The sequence below is a fragment of the Pleurodeles waltl genome, chromosome 6, assembly GCF_031143425.1.
Source record: "Pleurodeles waltl isolate 20211129_DDA chromosome 6, aPleWal1.hap1.20221129, whole genome shotgun sequence".
Lineage (NCBI taxonomy): Eukaryota > Metazoa > Chordata > Amphibia > Caudata > Salamandridae > Pleurodeles > Pleurodeles waltl.
This window is the reverse complement of record NC_090445.1, coordinates 1514092008-1514110505: the sequence shown is the minus strand read 5'-3', so window position 1 is coordinate 1514110505 and position 18498 is coordinate 1514092008. Positions and strand designations below refer to the sequence as shown.

General features: G+C 43.5%; 1 protein-coding gene across 5 annotated transcripts in view; it reads left to right on the top strand.

The window, feature by feature from the left end:
* The window catches only part of MIB2 (MIB E3 ubiquitin protein ligase 2), a 358930-nt gene that overhangs the window by 245228 nt on the left and 95204 nt on the right, over positions 1-18498 (top strand). For all 5 annotated transcript variants that reach the window (XM_069241041.1, XM_069241040.1, XM_069241042.1 and 2 more), the window contains 3 exons: positions 4149-4297; positions 5886-6042; positions 10432-10586. In XM_069241041.1, coding sequence (XP_069097142.1) covers positions 4149-4297; positions 5886-6042; positions 10432-10586 — 461 coding nt within the window. The remainder of the gene's footprint in view (positions 1-4148; positions 4298-5885; positions 6043-10431; positions 10587-18498) is intronic.

Here is an 18498-nt window from a genome sequence, read left to right as displayed (position 1 = left end):
CAACACAGCATACAAGGACAATGGAACGTACATCAAACAAAACTGCATATCAATCACCTAGAACTTCTTGCAGTTTTTCAAGCACTAAAAGCTTTCCAACCAATAATAGTTCACAAATACATTCTCGTCAAAACAGACAACATGACAACAATGTATTATCTAAACAAGCAGGGAGGGACGCACTCCACGCAGTTAAGCATGTTAGCACAAAAAATTTGGCATTGGGCAATTCACAACCAAATTCGCCTAATTGCACAGTTTATACCAGGGATACAAAATCAACTCGCAGACAATCTCTCTCGAGATCACCAACAGGTTCACGAATGGGAAATTCACCCCCAAATACTGAACACTTATTTCAAACTCTGGGGAACACCTCAGATAGACTTGTTTGCGACAAGGGAGAACGCAAAATGCCAAAACTTCGCATCCAGATACCCACACAAACAATCCCAAGGCAATGCCCTATGGATGAACTGGTCAGGGATATTTGCTTACGCTTTTCCTCCTCTCCCTCTCCTTCCTTACCTGGTAAACAAACTCACTCAAAGCAAACTCAAACTCATATTGATAGCACCAACTTGGGCAAGGCAACTCTGGTACACAACGCTGCTAGACCTATCAGTGGTACCCTGCATCAAATTGCCCAACAGGCCAGATCTGTTGACACAGCACAACCAAAGGATCAGACACCCAGATCCAGCATCGCTGAATCTAGCAATCTGGCTCCTGAAATCCTAGAATTCGGGCACTTACAACTTACCCAAGAATGTATGGAAGTCATAAAACAAGCAAGAAGGCCATCCACCAGGCACTGCTATGCAAGTAAATGGAAGAGGTTTGTTTGCTACTGCCATATTAATCAAATACAACCATTACACACAACTCCAGAACATGTAGTGGGTTACTTGCTTCACTTACAAAAATCTAACCTAGCTTTCTCTTCCATTAAGATTCACCTTGCAGCAATATCTGCATACCTGCAGACTACCTATTCAACTTCCCTATATAAAATACCAGTCATTAAAGCATTCATGGAGGGCCTTAGGAGAATTATACCACCAAGAACACTACCTGTTCCTTCATGGAACCTAAATGTTGTCCTAACTAGACTTATGGGTCCACCTTTTGAACCCATGCACTCCTGCGACATACAGTTCCTAACCTGGAAGGTGGCATTTCTCATCGCCATTACTTCCCTGAGAAGAGTAAGCGAGATTCAGGCGTTTACTATACAGGAACCTTTTATACAACTACACAAAAATAAAGTCGTCCTAAGGACCAATCCTAAATTTTTGCCAAAGGTTATTTCACCGTTCCATCTAAATCAAACAGTGGAACTTCCGGTGTTCTTTCCACAGCCAGATACCGTAGCTGAAAGGGCACTACATACATTAGATGTCAAAAGAGCATTAATGTATTACATTGACAGAACAAAGAACATCAGAAAGACTAAACAACTCTTTATTGCATTTCAAAAACCTCATGCAGGAAACCCAATTTCAAAACAAGGTATAGCCAGATGGATAGTTAAATGCATCCAAATCTGCTACCTTAAAGCTAAACGACAGCTGCCCATTACACCAAGGGCACACTCAACCAGAAAGAAAGGTGCTACCATGGCCTTTCTAGGAAACATCCCAATGCAAGAAATATGTAAGGCAGCCACATGGTCTACGCCTCACACATTCACCAAGCACTACTGTGTAAACGTGTTATCCGCACAACAAGCCACAGTAGGTCAAGCTGTATTAAGGACATTATTTCAGACTACTTCCACTCCTACAGGCTGATCCACCGCTTTTGGGGAAATAACTGCTTACTAGTCTATTGCAGAACATGCGTATCTACAGCGACAGATGCCATCGAACTGAAAATGTCACTTACCCAGTGTACATCTGTTCGTGGCATCAGTCGCAGTAGATTCGCATGTGCCCACCCGCCTCCCCGGGAGCCTGTAGCAGTTTGGAAGTTACCTTCAATTATTTATATATGTATCATCTCAACCTTAAATAAGTGCATACTTAGTCACTCCATTGCATGGGCACTATTACTACAATTCAACTCCTACCTCACCCTCTGCGGGGAAAAACAATCGAGGATGGAGTCGACGCCCATGCGCAATGGAGACAAAAGGAGGAGTCACTCGGTCCCGTGACTCGAAAGACTTCTTCGAAGAAAAACAACTTGTAACACTCCGGCCCAACACCAGATGGCGAGCTATTGCAGAACATGCGAATCTACTGCGACTGATGCCACGAACAGATGTACACTGGGTAAGTGACATTTTCATTATCCAGTATTGGTATCTTTCATAAATTCACATGCGACCCACCCTCCTCCCCTTTGATGCTCGCATTCCTCTCAGGTTTTTAATTTTTCACTCTCGTGCTGGAAAATCTGAGGAAGGGAGCTTCTCTGGAGAAGGTTCTAGAGGGTGCTGGTGCCTGATTGGACAGCAGGCAGGTTTGGGTCCTTTCACAAAAGGACATGGATAGGCTATATGAGCAAGCTCTGACTCCATTATAGCCTATGACAACATTTTTTTATTTATTATTTATTGCTATTTTAATTACCGTGGGACTCCCACTTCGACGACGGGGATGATTCAAGCATGTGAATATATGAAAGATACCAATACTGGATAACTGTAGTTACAGGTAAGTAACTTGTTTTCTTCCTGTCGCTGGGTGCATTTCACCTAGGGTTTTTGTGGCGGTGCGATTACCATGAAAATCCTAGTGGTCTGCTGCCCTGTAATGCGGGTGGCAGCCAGAGGCCTGCCGCCAGCCCAGAGGAGCTTACCGCTAGCCGCATTGGTACGACTGCACCGGTGGGCCATGCGGCGTTGTGGTGGTTTGGCTTCAGCCAAACCCCACAACTTGTAATGCAGCAGTCTTTACCACTGGGTCAGATTCACCCTCCTTCTATGAGAAGAAGCTCACTTTTTATGGATCTCCTGCATTTGTGCTAAGGAATATCTGAGGGACTGGAGCTTCTCTCAGGAGTGTGCTAGAGAGAAAGGCAGCCTGAATGGCCGACAGATAGGTTTGGTCTGTTTTTTTATTTTATAGACTATGATAGGTTGCAAAATTGAAGGGCCTAAGGCCTTCATGTTATATATTTTACTTTTCCCTGCCATTACTACTATGGTACCAGGGACTACCATCTCGACAACACAGAATGATTCAAGCATGTGGATCTATAAAAGGTTCCAATACTAGAGTAACTTATTTTCTTATCTTAAAGTGATGTCATCTCTGGTTCGCTCTGTTGCTTTAAGATTTTTATTTGACACATAAAAAGGACCTTTCTGTAAAACACCCATAGTTCCTATGTGTGTCACCCTTTCAAATTGTAGTATTACTCATTAAATATTTCAAAACTGACCATTTGTATCCCAGACGTGACCCCATCATTTGTTTTGATTGCCGTATATCAAGGGTTCAAATAAATGAAACCAAGAGACTTCAAAGGGGTATGCTAGAGCCTTTGCACTAAGCGTTTGTCCAAGAAAAGTGTAGGGTTTTTATTTGCGTTTATGTTTTTGAAACTGTATGGAGAATGTACTTTCTTGATGCGATTTCTGCTTTTGCCTCCATATTTTTACAATTTTACTCCTTTGCACCAAGTAAAAGCAGCAGCCTCTGTTGTGCTCTGCAATTAGACCCTTCAACAACAGTGCAGTGTGAGGGACAACGTCTGTGAAACATATTCATTGCTGAGAGCACAGCACAGACCATGACTTTAATTTTTCAAGTTTAATAGCTAACTGCTGATTTTAATTGCGCACAGTTGTCGCAAATTAAAATATTTTCTGCTGATACATTTTCTTTTTCCTGCTTCAAATTTTCAGAATCGTTGTCACCATATTCTAGGTTCTGTACAATAGCTGAAACATGACAATATAAATATTCAGTAGTCAGTGATCAATGTAATATGTACTCCAATTTAAAAAGAAAGCCCATGTTCTTAAGGAAAGAAGTTTGATTTATCAGCTGGAGGGGGTTGCAGATTCTTCTCAGTCTCCCATTTTCAGCGAGGAAGATTTTAGACTGCAAACTTTGCAAACTGGTTGATTGATGGCTAACATGTATTGTTTACTTGTAAGCATTTTCTGAGTCCTGCTTGGTGTCTCTTTTCTTCAGGTGGACATTCGAAACCAGGGCCGAACTGCATTGCAGGTGGCGTCTCACCTGGGCTGCTTCGAGGTTGTGCAGGTTCTGCTTCAGGCCCAGGCGAATATTGACCTGAAGGACGATGAAGGGGATGCTGCGCTGCACTATGCTGCTTTCGGGTACGAGGCAATTCATACCCATCCCTCAGTGATTGTCATTGTGGCCTAGGCCCCGGAAGTATTTGTTTTGTGGAGGTGGGAAGGATGGCTTTATCCAACAATGGGGATGTCTTTTCCAGGCAGGTACACTGTCCTCTGCAATGGTACCTCTTCTATCTCATGAATTTGTTGAATTTGTGAACTGATAAATTCCCTTCCTGTGGCTAAAAGTTAACTCTAATAAGAATGGTTCTAAGCGGAGTTGGCTCTGGGGAGTTTGTTAGCCGGTTAGGCTGCAGTGGGGTGATTACTAGGAAGGCCATTGCTAGTGCTTGTCAGTGCAAAGTGAAGACATGTCGCTATGCAGAAAATTAGAAGGAATTGAAAAAAAACAATTTGTGGTCAGACTGCTGTAATTTAATGCAGCACACTGCAAAGTGATATATTTGTGACAGAGAAACCTTGGGGAGCTATAGTAGATGGGGAAGGGGATGCAGTCCTTTATAAGTGATATCTTACAAGTGTCATTCGTAGTGAACTGTGAGAAGAATGCACATTAAAATGGTAAGCAAGATTATTGCCCTGAGATGTGCTGGTTACCTGTCCAGCACATTTTTAACGGTTTAAGTAAGTCAGACCATCAATCATTTTCTGAGAGGTGGAAATAAGAATCATGATTGCTGTTTTTTAATGTAAAGTACTTTTTATTCATGAATGGCCATAAATCTTGATCTTTATTTTCATAAATTAATTTTTAAAAATAGCCAAAACGTGTTTCGTGACAATAGTTGCTTATTCAGAGCTAAGAAATCAATTTTCCTTTTCATTCAGCACATTTTATGAAGAAAACGTCCTTCACAGTCATCTAAATTAGTTCAATATGTTGTTATTAGAAATAACTAGATATCTTCTCAAATTAATTTCTACAGGGTATTCATCCCCCGGGTAAGGGTGTCCAAAAAAGTTTTTAAAAAATCTGTTGCTTGTAAGGATAACCTAATGATTTCTCAAATTGAATTCTATTTTATTTTCATCCCCATGATTAGAGTATCGATATTGGTTAAGCGCAGCGGCAATCTCAGCCTTCACAATAAATTCAGCATAATTTTGCTGAACTAATGTGAGCGCTGAGATTCTGACTGCATTTAATCACTAATGATACTCTTATCATGGGATGAAGATCAAATAGAATTTGATCTGAGATACATAGTGGAAACGTTTCCTGCGTTACTAACCAGAATTGAGATCTAAGATTACGTTAAGTGTATAAAGAGAGGCTTGCATAAGAGTCTCTATGCTGTGACTGCAGAATGAACAATTGGTGTCCAAATTCAAGATCTGAATCCCCTCTATGCAATTTGTTGTCCAGTTCTGTGAATTGCATCTCTAGTGTTATTTCCAGGTCCCAAGGCAGAACATAACGTCCAGTCCAAGCAGCCCTTATTTAGTTCAGTGTGTCCAGTCTTAGGTGGAGGGGTTATTTTACAAGCTGGGTAATTGGCCTCTAGAGATCTATGACACAAAGTCCATGTCCCAATAAGGCATCAGCTGTTAAAGGGCCGTCAAAGGTGGCAAGAAATTCTCAATTTCATTTTCCTATGTTTCCTAGAAACCAGCCTCAAGTAGCTGAACTACTGGTAAGCAAAGGGGCCACCACAGACCTGCTGAACAATGCTGAGTGCACCGCCTTGTACATTGCTGTCAACAAGGGCTTCACGGAGGTAGTGCGGGTTTTGTGCCAGCACAACTGTGCAGTAAATGTTCAGGTAGGGAAGATCTATCTCTCCTCTCTCCCAGATTTATGACCTCGGTGTTTTGTCTTCCGTAAGAGCACAAAAAGTAGTCATAGGAAATGTCTTATGTAACTTTTGTTGTAGTTTTTTTTTTTTTTTTTAACCATTAGTACTAAAATGTATTAGAATTTGTGTCACCAAATCAGTCCTGTGACACGGCATTATCAATCCAGTAGACAATTAGAAGAGTTTTACCTTCCTTACTTACATTTTGGAAACTTGAGTTGACTTTTCACAGCTTATGGTATTGAGCTGAATACTTCAGTATTGTACTGAATTGCAAATTGGTGGCAGTTGCGGGATTTTAATTAATGGCATAAAAAGTTTAAGAGGGCTACTTTTTTGTTTTAGTACACAGTATCCTTCAAAAATACTCATGGTAAAAATAAACATGGATTATACTCAGATGCAGATAAGCCTTACCTACTTAGGCACATACAGTTACTGAGGCCCATAAAAACAAGATGATTTTTCCAGACTCGAATGTGGCAAGAAGTATTAGAGCTCAGATCTTATGTTTCTCCATTCAGCAACTTTCTGTTGGAAACCTTCTCAGCTTATCAATAAAATAAGGGAATCTAGAGTTCTTCAGGGTTGCACAAAATAAGCTGTTTTGTATGCTAATTATTTCCCCTGATTCTCATTTTAGAATAAGTATATTTGAAGATGCATTTCCAGTTGGGTTTTAAAACTGCAACCATACTACCATTTATTAATCTTGGTTTTATAGTTACTACCAACTAATGCAACAGAAAGAAAAGTGAGTTGCATAACCATGGAAGAAAGTCCACTTAGATGAGGCTGTGTCACCTGTTGTAGTAGCATAGTATTCCTTTATCCCATGCAAAGGAAAGGAGTAACGAAAAAGTGCCTTTGTAGTGTTGTGTGATAAAAACATTTTCCTTAAATTATTAATTAAATATTACGTTCCATATATATGTGCCAACACCTAAAACAAAAAATGCTTTAAAAAGTGTGATAAACTGTCAGGCTTATTCATAGGGAAGTGACATATGATCTTCCGGTAATACTGCTTAACATCCTTACCCTTTGGCACAAGCAGACTAACAAATGCATCCCTTGCTGTTTTCCTGTGCACCACGTCTTGCTTCTAAGGGAGGGCAATTGATGTGTTAGTACACTCTTTAAAAGTTCTTAATGCTGCATATCTTCTGTTTCTGTGACTGAGCTTCCACATGTGATATTCTGCTGTCTAAAAGGTCAGCTTGTTTTCTCAGTCTGCTCGAATTTAGTCTTCATTTCTTCCTACCAGCTTTCAATGCAAGATACTTTTTATTCGATATTGTAAATGGTCATTACATACCTTTCAGCTGTTCAAGAAACAGGGATTCATCCTGCATGACACCAGCCAGAGGTTATTCACCGCCTCAGCAATGTGTGCATGTTTCTGAGAAGAGAATTCTTGTGAGATAAGAACCATTTGTCTTTTCAGTCCTTTTCCCTTTGCTGTCCTTTGAGGATGTGATGACTGCTGCCCACTGCCAGCCTTCCTAAGTATTACATAGAGACTGTGCAATACAGTGCACTTCAGAGCACCCTTCCTTGGTAACTGAAAATACAGCTGTGGTCATGAAGACGGGGCAGTCACCATCCATTCAGACAAGACGTCAGCCCTCCATCTCTCGCTAAGCCAGTTGTTCTCATTCACTCTCTGTAATGTGGTGAATCTGAGGAGCAGAGAAGGGGTGTTAGCCTTAGCTTTATTGGTCTTACCGTGGGGGTTGTCTGCAAACTACTGCTGCTGCTTCTCACATCCAGCATCAAGTGTGCTTGGGAATGTCCGACTCATAAATCATTCCTCAGGATGAATCCTGAGGCCCAATCGTGTCCAGGCCTGAAAAGGGGTACAATGGCAGCTCGAAATGCCAGGACAGGGAGGTTCTCCTGGTTCACAAAATTACGCGCTACCAGTTCAGCAGAGATGAGTGAACAAAGTGTAATAGACTCCTGGTCCAGAACATGCTCCTGTCTCTATATCCAGCCACAGAAAGGTTGCCACACAAGAGCACCTCCAAGGTGCAGGTGCTCAGGAACCATGTTTGCCCCAAACCCCATTTGCATTTTAAAGAAGGTTTCCAATTTGCACTTTAATGGCACCATCACTACAATTATCCACCTTTAATAGCCTCTCTACAACTTTAAGCTGTTCCAACACGGAGCAATGCTAGTGATAAAAAAAATTGAGAAACCATCTGACTGCATCAGCTTAATAAGTCTTCGTTCGATCCATTTCGTGTACTGCCCTTCTTCAGTTGGTCCACCCACATTTCTTCTGCAGTCAAAATTAGATAATTTACAGTCAGTGCAACTTTCTATTCTTTACCAACTACCCTTACATTTCTATTTTTCCCTGCATATTTTAGGAACTTGACTTTTAAATCTGTATTGTTCGTTTGCAGCCCTTGTCAACTGCAGGGAATGTCTTGGAATATGCTGTTTGAAAACTTCGACAAGCTTATGGCAGACTATTTTTTTTTCTTCTTTATCCTTTCACCCGCTTCCATTACTCTCAGTGCTCTTGATGCTGTTTATCACTGCCCAAACTTCTCTGTCTTTGTTCTCCCTGTGAGTGTTTTTCATGCTTGTGGTAGATTCCTCCTTGGACTTCAGTGGTTGCTTGTTGAAGTTTGTGACCTCCCTTTAAACAACGTTTTCCTTAGTCATCATGAAATACAACTGCACAGTTGGTTGATCTTGAATGAGTTGTACCTTAAATCCCTAAATTCAGAAGTGCAAATTAATTCAAATATTTATTTCACAAATTAGTAGCTGATTTTATTTACCCTTTCTGGAATTTTATAAAATGTACTATGCTCCTGCACTATGTTTGTGCTGTTCTCCTAGTGAACTTCCATGTTTCCCATAGCTTCTTCTACAGGTATTAAACATACTCCTACTGTTCACTCACTTGTAAAGCCTTATGCCTATGTGAGTGAAATTCCTTTCCCCAGTATCCATCTTTTCAGTTATGCTTCTTGAGTAGCGTTTTTCCATTACACTGCATATATCAAGTTTCATTGAAGCATTGTTGCTCATAGCTGAGGTATGCTGCAAGCACTTTGTAACTCTGAAAACGTATTTATTCGCTCAAACAAAGGAAACCCAAGCTACCAGGAGTGATTCCCACTTTTATTCCTAGCGTTTTATACGCATTGCTACTTGGCCCATCTCCAGGGACAAGGTGCTGCTGTCTCTCAGCCCTGTCACTCTTCGACACTGTCTTGTCTGCCCCACCTTTCTTGATGCTGGTACATGTGAAATCTCTTAAACATTCCCAATATGGACGGCAAGTGCACTGACATGGAAAGGTACCATCCCCTATTGATGTCAACTGACGTATATTGAACTCTGGATGCAGTGTCATTGGATAATTATACACTCTGTCTTGCTTGTGAGCACTCAGATGTTCATCTTGAAACGCTCAAGCTGTTTCATGCACCATCATGGGTTCTCATTGTGCATCGAAATTAAGCTTTGCACATACACCAAGGGGTGGATGCATTGGGAAGAAAACTTGACCCACTGGTAACCGCACCACAGCCTTGAACCCTTTCCTGTTCTTAAAGCATGTGAAAGATTAGTCTGAACTATAAAGCCATTTTAATCAATTTTTCTTCCATCTCTTCATGTGCCTGTCTCACACTTACTGCATAGACATCTTGACTGTCGTTCTTGTTCTGTAACCTCATGTTTGGTTCAATACATACTTAACACAGTGGTGCTAGCTGCAGAAGGCAGGTGTGTTCTAGCTATTGCTCTAAATCAGATTCCTGTTTGCCTGCACTCAGTGAGTAAAAAACCCAGCCAGACTTGTTATCCTGGAACCCTCAACTATAATCCACCCAGTGATCCTCAATAAGCGATGATAACATGATAGATGGTTTATACACTGATGACATCCACCTCGCAGCCCACTTTATCATGCCTCCCAATTGCCCATGATTTGAAATTAGCTTGAGTTCATTGGCCCAAAACATTGTGTGATGTGAATGTTTGTCAGTGTGTGCAAATCCTTGCACTACCTGTAGCTGAAGTTTGAAAGCGAGATCATTGTGGCCATGCAAATGTTTTCTCCAAAGTTGCACAGTCGTTAGGGATGAGTATGTGAATGTGTTCGAAAATCTGTCTATTCTTTAACGCTTAGAATGTATTTATTTGTATGCCCCTACACTACGCTATTCTACTTTATCATAGCATGGGCTGTGTGTGGGAGTCTGTGTTATGTTTCTTATATTGTCCCTTCATTCTTTTCTTGGATTTATGTGCCTGCAAACTGACATCTTCATATTATACTGTTGTGATCAGTGTGCAATGTAACATTGTTATTTGTTTTATTCTTAGGATTCATTAGGGGACACACCCCTGCACTATGCCATCTCTGCCGACTTCACAAGCATTATCGAGATCCTGATAGATGTGCCCAACATAGACCTCACAGTCCAGAACCGCCAGAGTTTCAACCTGCTTCACCATGCGGCCCTGAAAGGAAACACCCTGTGAGTAGTCGGGGGTTTATGAGGGCAAACTTAATGCGGGCTGCTGCCTGCTTCATTTCCAAAGTTTACTGCCTCTTCTGTCTGTCTGTCATTCATTCATTCTGTTTACCTCTCGATCTCTACCTCAATCAGATGCATTTGTGTCTATAAATATATGCACGTCTGTAAAAATCTAATTATGTTACAGAGTTGATAAAGATTCTGTTTGTTCCATCATGTTTTTGTTGAAAGGTACTATTCCATTCACTTTGCTGAAACTTACAAAAAATAGTAATCAGTTCACCTAGGTTTGATCTTGGAAAGTTTGGTGCAGATTGGTCACGTGGTAGGACGGGGGTAAGGGGTATTTTTAAGGTGGTCCCATCTTTCTTTTTAAAGACAACTGGACAGATTGGCACCAAACCTTGACAAGAATTTTGGTATTACTATAATGCAAATCTGTCCAGAGGTTTCGAAATGAAAAACTTGGGTTCAGAACATTTTTGATATATTGCAAGTTAAGTTCTGGACCTATTTGTGGATCCAAATTTGAATGAGCCATAACAGAAAATGTATTTACAAAGTGCATGTCCGACCTGTAGGACATCATGGTGATGCATGACAGATATTTATTGTTACCCAAATCATTCTGTTTACCTCAGACGGCTCAAAGGCTGGGTAGACCTGCTGATATTCAACCTGTGATCATGAGGTCAAACATAGATTCATGGAGTGGATGCATTGGTCCACAAACCTGGCTTACTGACCTGACCTGGCTTAGTAAGCTACAGTTTGAATATTTTTGATCCCCCATTAGCTACTTCAAGATTCACAACTGAACTTCTGCAATTAGACACCGTTCTTTACCTTCTGTAGCTGAGGCCATGAAAGGAGGTAGTGGTAGTGTGGCTGCCTGTGCACACTCGACACAGAGGGATGGCTGGTTCGATATCCATTGAGATAAAATAAGCGCAGAAAATGGCTACATTTGTCTTTGGTGAACATGAACAAAAACTAAATTGAGGGAAATAGACTGGCTAACTCTATGTTCATGCTGTTCACGGTTACTAGGCACAGGGCATGCCATGAGGTAATGCACCACATTAAGTAACCACAGGTCAATTTGCATCAATACAGCATTAAAGATTTTCAATAAAAAATATTTCTCCAGCAATGTTAATGTTGTCTCTTCTAAGATTGCACATTGACCTATGACATAAATCATCTTGCAAATTACAGGAAAAAAAATATTTTGAAGGGCCTTTACAGTCATGATTTCAAACTTAAAGTCCAAGAAAACTTGACAATTATCATTAGCTATGCAACAGTAGCTGCCGTGCAATTCACTTACCTCTTATGATACTATGGTTAGCTGCGATGACATCAGAAATAATATCAGCATAAGATACCCAACTACGCCTGCCATTCTCTATCTGTGCGATGACCCCTATATTTAGCGTACAAGAGAGTGGTGGATTACACAAAAACAGGGCACCTCAAAGGTACTGAGGGAATTGTGGTGTGCTCTGTTTAACTGAGCAGAAGACATAAAGCACTGCTACAGCTCTACAAGCCAGTATAGTTTCAGTCTTTTTCCAGGAAAACAATTCTTGGCAGCATCCTCAGTGTAGATTTATCAGTCAGTCAGACCTTCTGCAGGTGGTCGAAAGTCATCTCATCGCCTCTTTTGTTGTGGTCACAACAACAGAGTGTCTCAGGTATCCAGGCTTTTCCTCTGCTGTGGGCAAATAACCACCAGCAAAGTTTCTTTTGTTGGCAAGCTTTTCCCAGCATTCATGTGAAAAATATGCCCAAGTTCAGAATGTGTATCAGTTACAGGTTAATTGGTGGGAATATTTATTCAGCTTGGCGTAACAGGTGGGGGAAGGCTCGACTAACCAGAACTCATTTGTTCAGAGTTCACAATTGTGTTAATATTATGATGAAGTGCATTTTGTCCTGTAGTTTTTTGGACATGCTGGTTCAGGATCTCAAGTCTGTCAGGCTCAGAATGGTGCAGCCAGTCATGGTTTATTAGCTGACAGAAACATAGTGGATTAGACAGAATTGTACGGAGCAAGGGAATCCTCCGTTAGACAATGGAAAGAATGGTGAAACTGCAGTCAAGCTACCAGGCAGCATATGGTGAGAGCAAGAGAGACCAAAGCAACAGCTACCTGTAGGCAGTCAAGTGCAGAGAGGCAAAACAGCTGGCAGCTGTGCTTAATTAGTAGAGATGGTGAGCACCAGCAAAAGTACTCATTGATAATCAACAAACACAATCCGTGAAGCAGAACAGATGTAGGAAAGTGCCCTTTTTGACATGGTCGCCTCTACTTTTTGCCACTGGTACTGTAGATTTTCAACTGAAGGTTCACTGGGTCCCTGTTAACCAGTACTTACCCTAAAAACAAGGTAACATGCTCTGATTGCGTACAGTTGGCACACACTTTAGCACCCCTATAAGTCCCTAGTAATTGGTACGTAGGGCAATGGGTACTAAAGAGGGTCCGCAAGGGATGCAGCATGTATTATGCTACCCTAAGGGACCCCCCTACACATTGCACACAGGCACCATTGCAGGTTGTCTGACATGATGCAAAGCTTGTGTGAAAACACGACTTGGCACACTCATTGTGTGTCATGCCAAAGTCACTGCATATAATATATGTACGTCACCTCTACATCCAGACTATTCTGGACTGGGAGGCTCCAAGACCCAAGTCAGGGCATTCCATGGCTTGGCTGGGTACTACAAGAGGTTTGCGAAGGGAAATGCACTAGTCTGACAGCCCTCACAGAACTGACCTCCAAGAAACAATCCAAATAAGTAAACTGGATAGTGAGCTTTCAAAAGGCTTTTGACACTCTGAAGGAAGCAGTGCGCTCAGCACCCATTCTAAAAGCTCCAGATTATACTAAGCAGTGCATTCTGCAGACAGATACCTCTGAGCATGGGATAGGAGGAATCCTATCACAGACCAATGATGATAGCCAGGCCCAGCTTTTTTCTTTTATGAGCGGAAGGTTACACTCCAGAAAACCGTGTTGGAATGCCATTGCGTGGTAAGCCTTTGCTGTGGTCTGTTCCCTGAAGAAGGTGAGACAATACCTGTTAGGTACTCACTTCAGAGTTCAAACTGACCACAAGCCTCTCAGATAGTTGATGCAAATGAAAGGGGGGAAAACCTAAACAGGTTACAGTGGAACCCCACAGAGAATGGACTTTATAGTGGAAAACAGGCCTGGGACTGACCATGCCAACGCAGATGGTCTATCCAGGTTTTTGCACTTAGACAATGAAGACTCTCTTGGGAAAGGTTAGTCTCATTCCCTTTCGTTGAGGGTTGAGATTGTGTAGGAAAGTGCCATTTTGACATGGTCACCCCTGCATTTTAGCACTGATTTTGAGGCTTTTTGATGAAAGGTGTACTGGAATACTGCTAACCAGGTCCCCAGACCCAGTGTTCTTTCCCTAAAAACAGAGTCTGACTCTGTGTACAGTTGGCACACACTTTAGCTCCACTGTAAGTCCCTAGTACGTCACTAGGGTCTGGGTGGTAAAGAGGGTCCTTAAGGGCTGCAGCATGTATTATGACACCCTAAGGGACCCCTTTACAGATTGCATGCAGACTACATGTGTAAAACCATGTGCAAACCATGTGTGAAAACTTGACATGGCATACTCATTGTGTGCCATGCCAAAGTCACTGCATATCTGTAAGTCACCCCTACAGCAGGCCTTAGAGCCTAGGCCTTAATGCACCTTAGGGTGTGTAGGAAGTTGGCTCTGTATGCACTGTTTCAAAGTAAAGAATAGTATGCACAGAGTCCAAGGGTTCCCCTTAGAGGTAAGATAGTGGCAAAAAGAGATAATTCTAATGCTCTATTTTGTGGTAGTGTGGTCGAGCAGTAGGCTTATCAAAGGAGTAGTGTTAAGCATTTGTTGTACACACACAAGCAATAAATGAGGAACACACACTCAGACAATTCCAGGCCAATAGGTTTTTGTATAGAAAAATATATTTTCTTAGTTTATTTTAAGAACCACAGGTTCAAATTTTACATGTAATACTTTGAATGAAAGATATTGCAAGTAAGTACTTTAGGAACTTTGAATAATCAAAATAGCATATATACTTTTCAAATAAAACACATATACCTATTTTAAAACTAGACACTTTTCACACTTCCTAGAGGAAGTAAGTAATTGTTAGTTCTTGCAGGTAAGTAAACCACCTACGGGGTTCAAGTTTGGGTCCAAGGTAGCCCACCGTTGGGGGTTCAGAGCAACCCCAAGGTTACCACACCAGCAGCTCAGGGCCGGTCAGGTGCAGAGTTCAAAGTGGTGCCCAAAACACATAGGCTTCAATGGAGAAGGGGGTGCCCCGGTTCCAGTCTGCCAGCAGGTAAGTACCCGCGTCTTCGGAGGGCAGACCAGGGGGGTTTTGTAGGGCACTGGGGGGGACACAAGTTCACACAGAAAGTACACCCTCAGCAACACGGGGGCGGCTGGGTGCAGTGTGCAAACACATGTCGGGTTTTCAATTGGAATCAATGGGAGACCAAGGGGTCTCTTCAGCGATGCAGGCAGGCAAGGGGGGGGGGTTCCTCGGGGTAGCCACCACCTGGGCAAGGGAGAGGGCCTCCTGGGGGTCACTCCTGCACTGGAGTTCTGATCTTTCAGGTCCTGGGGGCTGCGGGTGCGGAGTCTTTTCAAGGCGTCGGGATCTGGGAGTCAGGCAGTCGCGGTCAGGGGGAGCCTCTGGATTCCCTCTGCAGGTGTCGCTGTGGGGGCTCAGGGGGGGCAACTCTGGCTACTCACTGTCTCGTAGTCGCCGGGGAGTCCTCCCTGAAGTGGTTGTTCTCCACAAGTCGAGCCGGGGGCGTCTGGTGCAGAGTTGCAAGTCTCACGCTTCTGGCGGGAAACGCAGTTGTCTTGAAGTTGCTTCTTTGGAAACAAAGTTGCAGTCTTTGGTGAACAGGGCCGCTGTTCTCGGGAGTTTCTTGGTCCTTCTAGAGCAGGGCAGTCCTCTGAGGATTCAGAGGTTGCTGAACCTGGGGAAAGCGTCGCTGGAGCAGTTTCTTCAGAAGGGGGGGGGGGACAGGCCGGTAGAGCTGGGGCCAAAGCAGTTGGTGTCTCCGTCTTCTCTGCAGGGTTTTTCAGCTCAGCAGTCCTCTTCTTCTTAGGTTGCAGGAATCTGAGTTCCTAGGTTCAGGGGAGCCCCTAAATACAGAATTTAGGGGTGTGTTTAGGTCAGGGAGGGCAGTAGCCAATGGCTACTAGCCCTGAGGGTGGCTACACCCTCTTTGTGCCTCCTCCCAAGGGGAGGGGGTCACATTCCTATCCCTATTGGGGGGATCCTCCATCTGCAAGATGGAGGATTCCTAAGAGTCAGAGTCATTTCAGCTCAGGTTGCCTTAGGGGCTGTCCTGACTGGTCAGTGACTCCTCCTTGTTTTTCACATTATCTCCTCCGGCCTTGCCGCCAAAAGTGGGGCCGTGGCCGGAGGGGGCGGGCAACTCCACTAGCTGGAATGCCCTGTGGTGCTGTAACAAAGGGGGTGAGCCTTTGAGGCTCACCGCCAGGTGTTACAGCTCCTGCAAGGGTGAGGTGATAAGCATCTCCACCCAGTGCAAGCTTTGTTACTAGCCACAGAGTGACAAAGGCACTCTCCCCATGTGGCCAGCAACATGTCTCGAGTGTGGCAGGCTGCTAAAACCAGACAGCCTACACGGGTAGTTGGTTAAGGTTTCAGGGGGCACCTCTAAGGTGCCCTCTGGGGTGTATTTTACAATAAAATGTACACTGGCATCAGTGTGCATTTATTGTGCTGAGAAGTTTGATACTAAACTTCCCAGTTTTCATTGTAGCCATTATGGTGCTGTGGAGTTCGTGTTTGACAGACTCCCAGACCATATACTCTTATGGCTACCCTGCACTTACAATGTCTAAGGTTTTGCTTAGACACTGTAGGGACACAGTGCTCATGCACTGGTGCCCTCACCCATGGTATAGTGCACCCTGCCTTAGGACTGTAAGGCCTGCTAGAGGGGTGACTTATCTATACTGCATAGGCAGTGTGAGGTTGTCATGGCACCCTGAGGGGAGTGCCATGTCGACTTACTCATTTTGTCCTCCCCAACACACACAAGCTGGCAAGCAAGTATGTCTGTGCTGAGTGAGGGGGTCCCCAGGGTGGCATAAGATATGCTGCAGCCTTTAGAGACCTTCCCTGGCATCAGGGTCCTTGGTACCAGGGGTACCACTTACAAGGGACTTACCTGGATGCCAGGGTGTGCCAATTGTGTAAACAAAAGTACAGGTTAGGGAAAGAACACTGGTGCTGGGGCCTGGTTAGCAGGCCTCAGCACACTTTCAAATCAAAACATAGCATCAGCAAAGGCAAAATGTCAGGGGGTAACCATGCCAAGGAAGCATTTCCTTACACAACCCCCCCCAAAACGAAAGAGGATGAGACTAACCTTTCCCAAGAGAGTCTTAATTTTCTAAGTGGAAGAACCTGTAACGGCCATCTGCATTGGCATGGGCAGTCCCGGGTCTGTGTTCCACTATAAAGTCCATTCCCTATAGGGAGATGGACCACCTCAACCGTTTTGGATTTTCACCTTTCATTTGCATCAGCCATTTGAGAGGTCTGTGGTCACTTTGAACTACAAAGTGAGTACCAAAGAGGTATGGTCTCAGCTTCTTCAGGGACCAAACCACAGCAAAGGCCTCCCTCTCAATGGCACTCCAACGCTGCTCCCTGGGGAGTAACCTCCTGCTAATGAAAGCAACAGGCTGGTCAAGGCCATCATCATTTGTTTGGGACAAAACTGCCCCTATCCCGTGTTCAGAGGCATCTGTCTGCACAATGAACTGCTTGGAGTAATCTGGAGCTTTTAGAACTGGTGCTGTGCACATTGCTTGTTTCAGGGTGTCAAAGGCCTGTTGGCATTCTACAGTCCAGTTTACCTTCTTGGGCATTTTCTTGGAGGTAAGTTCTGTGAGGGCTGTCACTATGGATCCATATCCCTTCACAAACCTCCTGTAATACCCAGCCAAGCCAAGGAATGCCCTGACTTGAGTCTGGGTTTTTGGAGCTGCCCAGTCCAGAATAGTCTGGATCTTAGGCTGGAGTGGCTGAACTTGGCCTCCATCTACAAGGTGTCCCAGGTAAACCACAGTTCCCTGCCCTATCTGGCATTTGGATGCCTCGATAGAGAGGCCTGCTGATTGCAGAGCCTTCAAAACCTTCTTCAGGTGGACCAGGTGATCCTGCCAGTTGGAGCTAAAGACAGCAATATCGTCAAGATAAGCTGCACTAAAGGACTCCAAACCAGCAAGGACTTGATTCACCAACCTTTGGAAGGTGGCAGGGGCATTCTTTAAACCAAAGGGCATAACAGTAAACTGATAATGCCCATCAAATGTGGAGAATGCTGTCTTTTCTTTTGCTCCAGGTGCCATTTTGATTTGCCAGTACCCTGCTGTTAAGTCAAAGGTACTTAAGAATTTGGCAGCACCTAATTTATCAATCAGTTCATCAGCCCTTGGAATGGGATGGACATCTGTCTTGGTGACGGAATTAAGTCCTCTGTAGTCCACACAAAACCTCATCTCTCTCTTTCCATCTTTGGTGTGAGGTTTGGGGACTAAGACCACTGGGCTAGCCCAGGGTCTGTCAGAGTGCTCAATGACTCCCAATTCCAGCATCTTGTGGACTTCCACCTTGATGCTTTCCTTAACTTGGTCAGACTGTCTGAATATTTTGTTTTTGACAGGCATGCTGTCTCCTGTGTCCACATCATGGGTACACAGGTGTGTCTGACCAGGGGTTAGGGAAAAGAGCTCAGCAAACTGTTGTAGGACCTTCCTACAATCAGATTGCTGTTGGCTAGAAAGGGTGTCTGAGTAGATCACTCCATC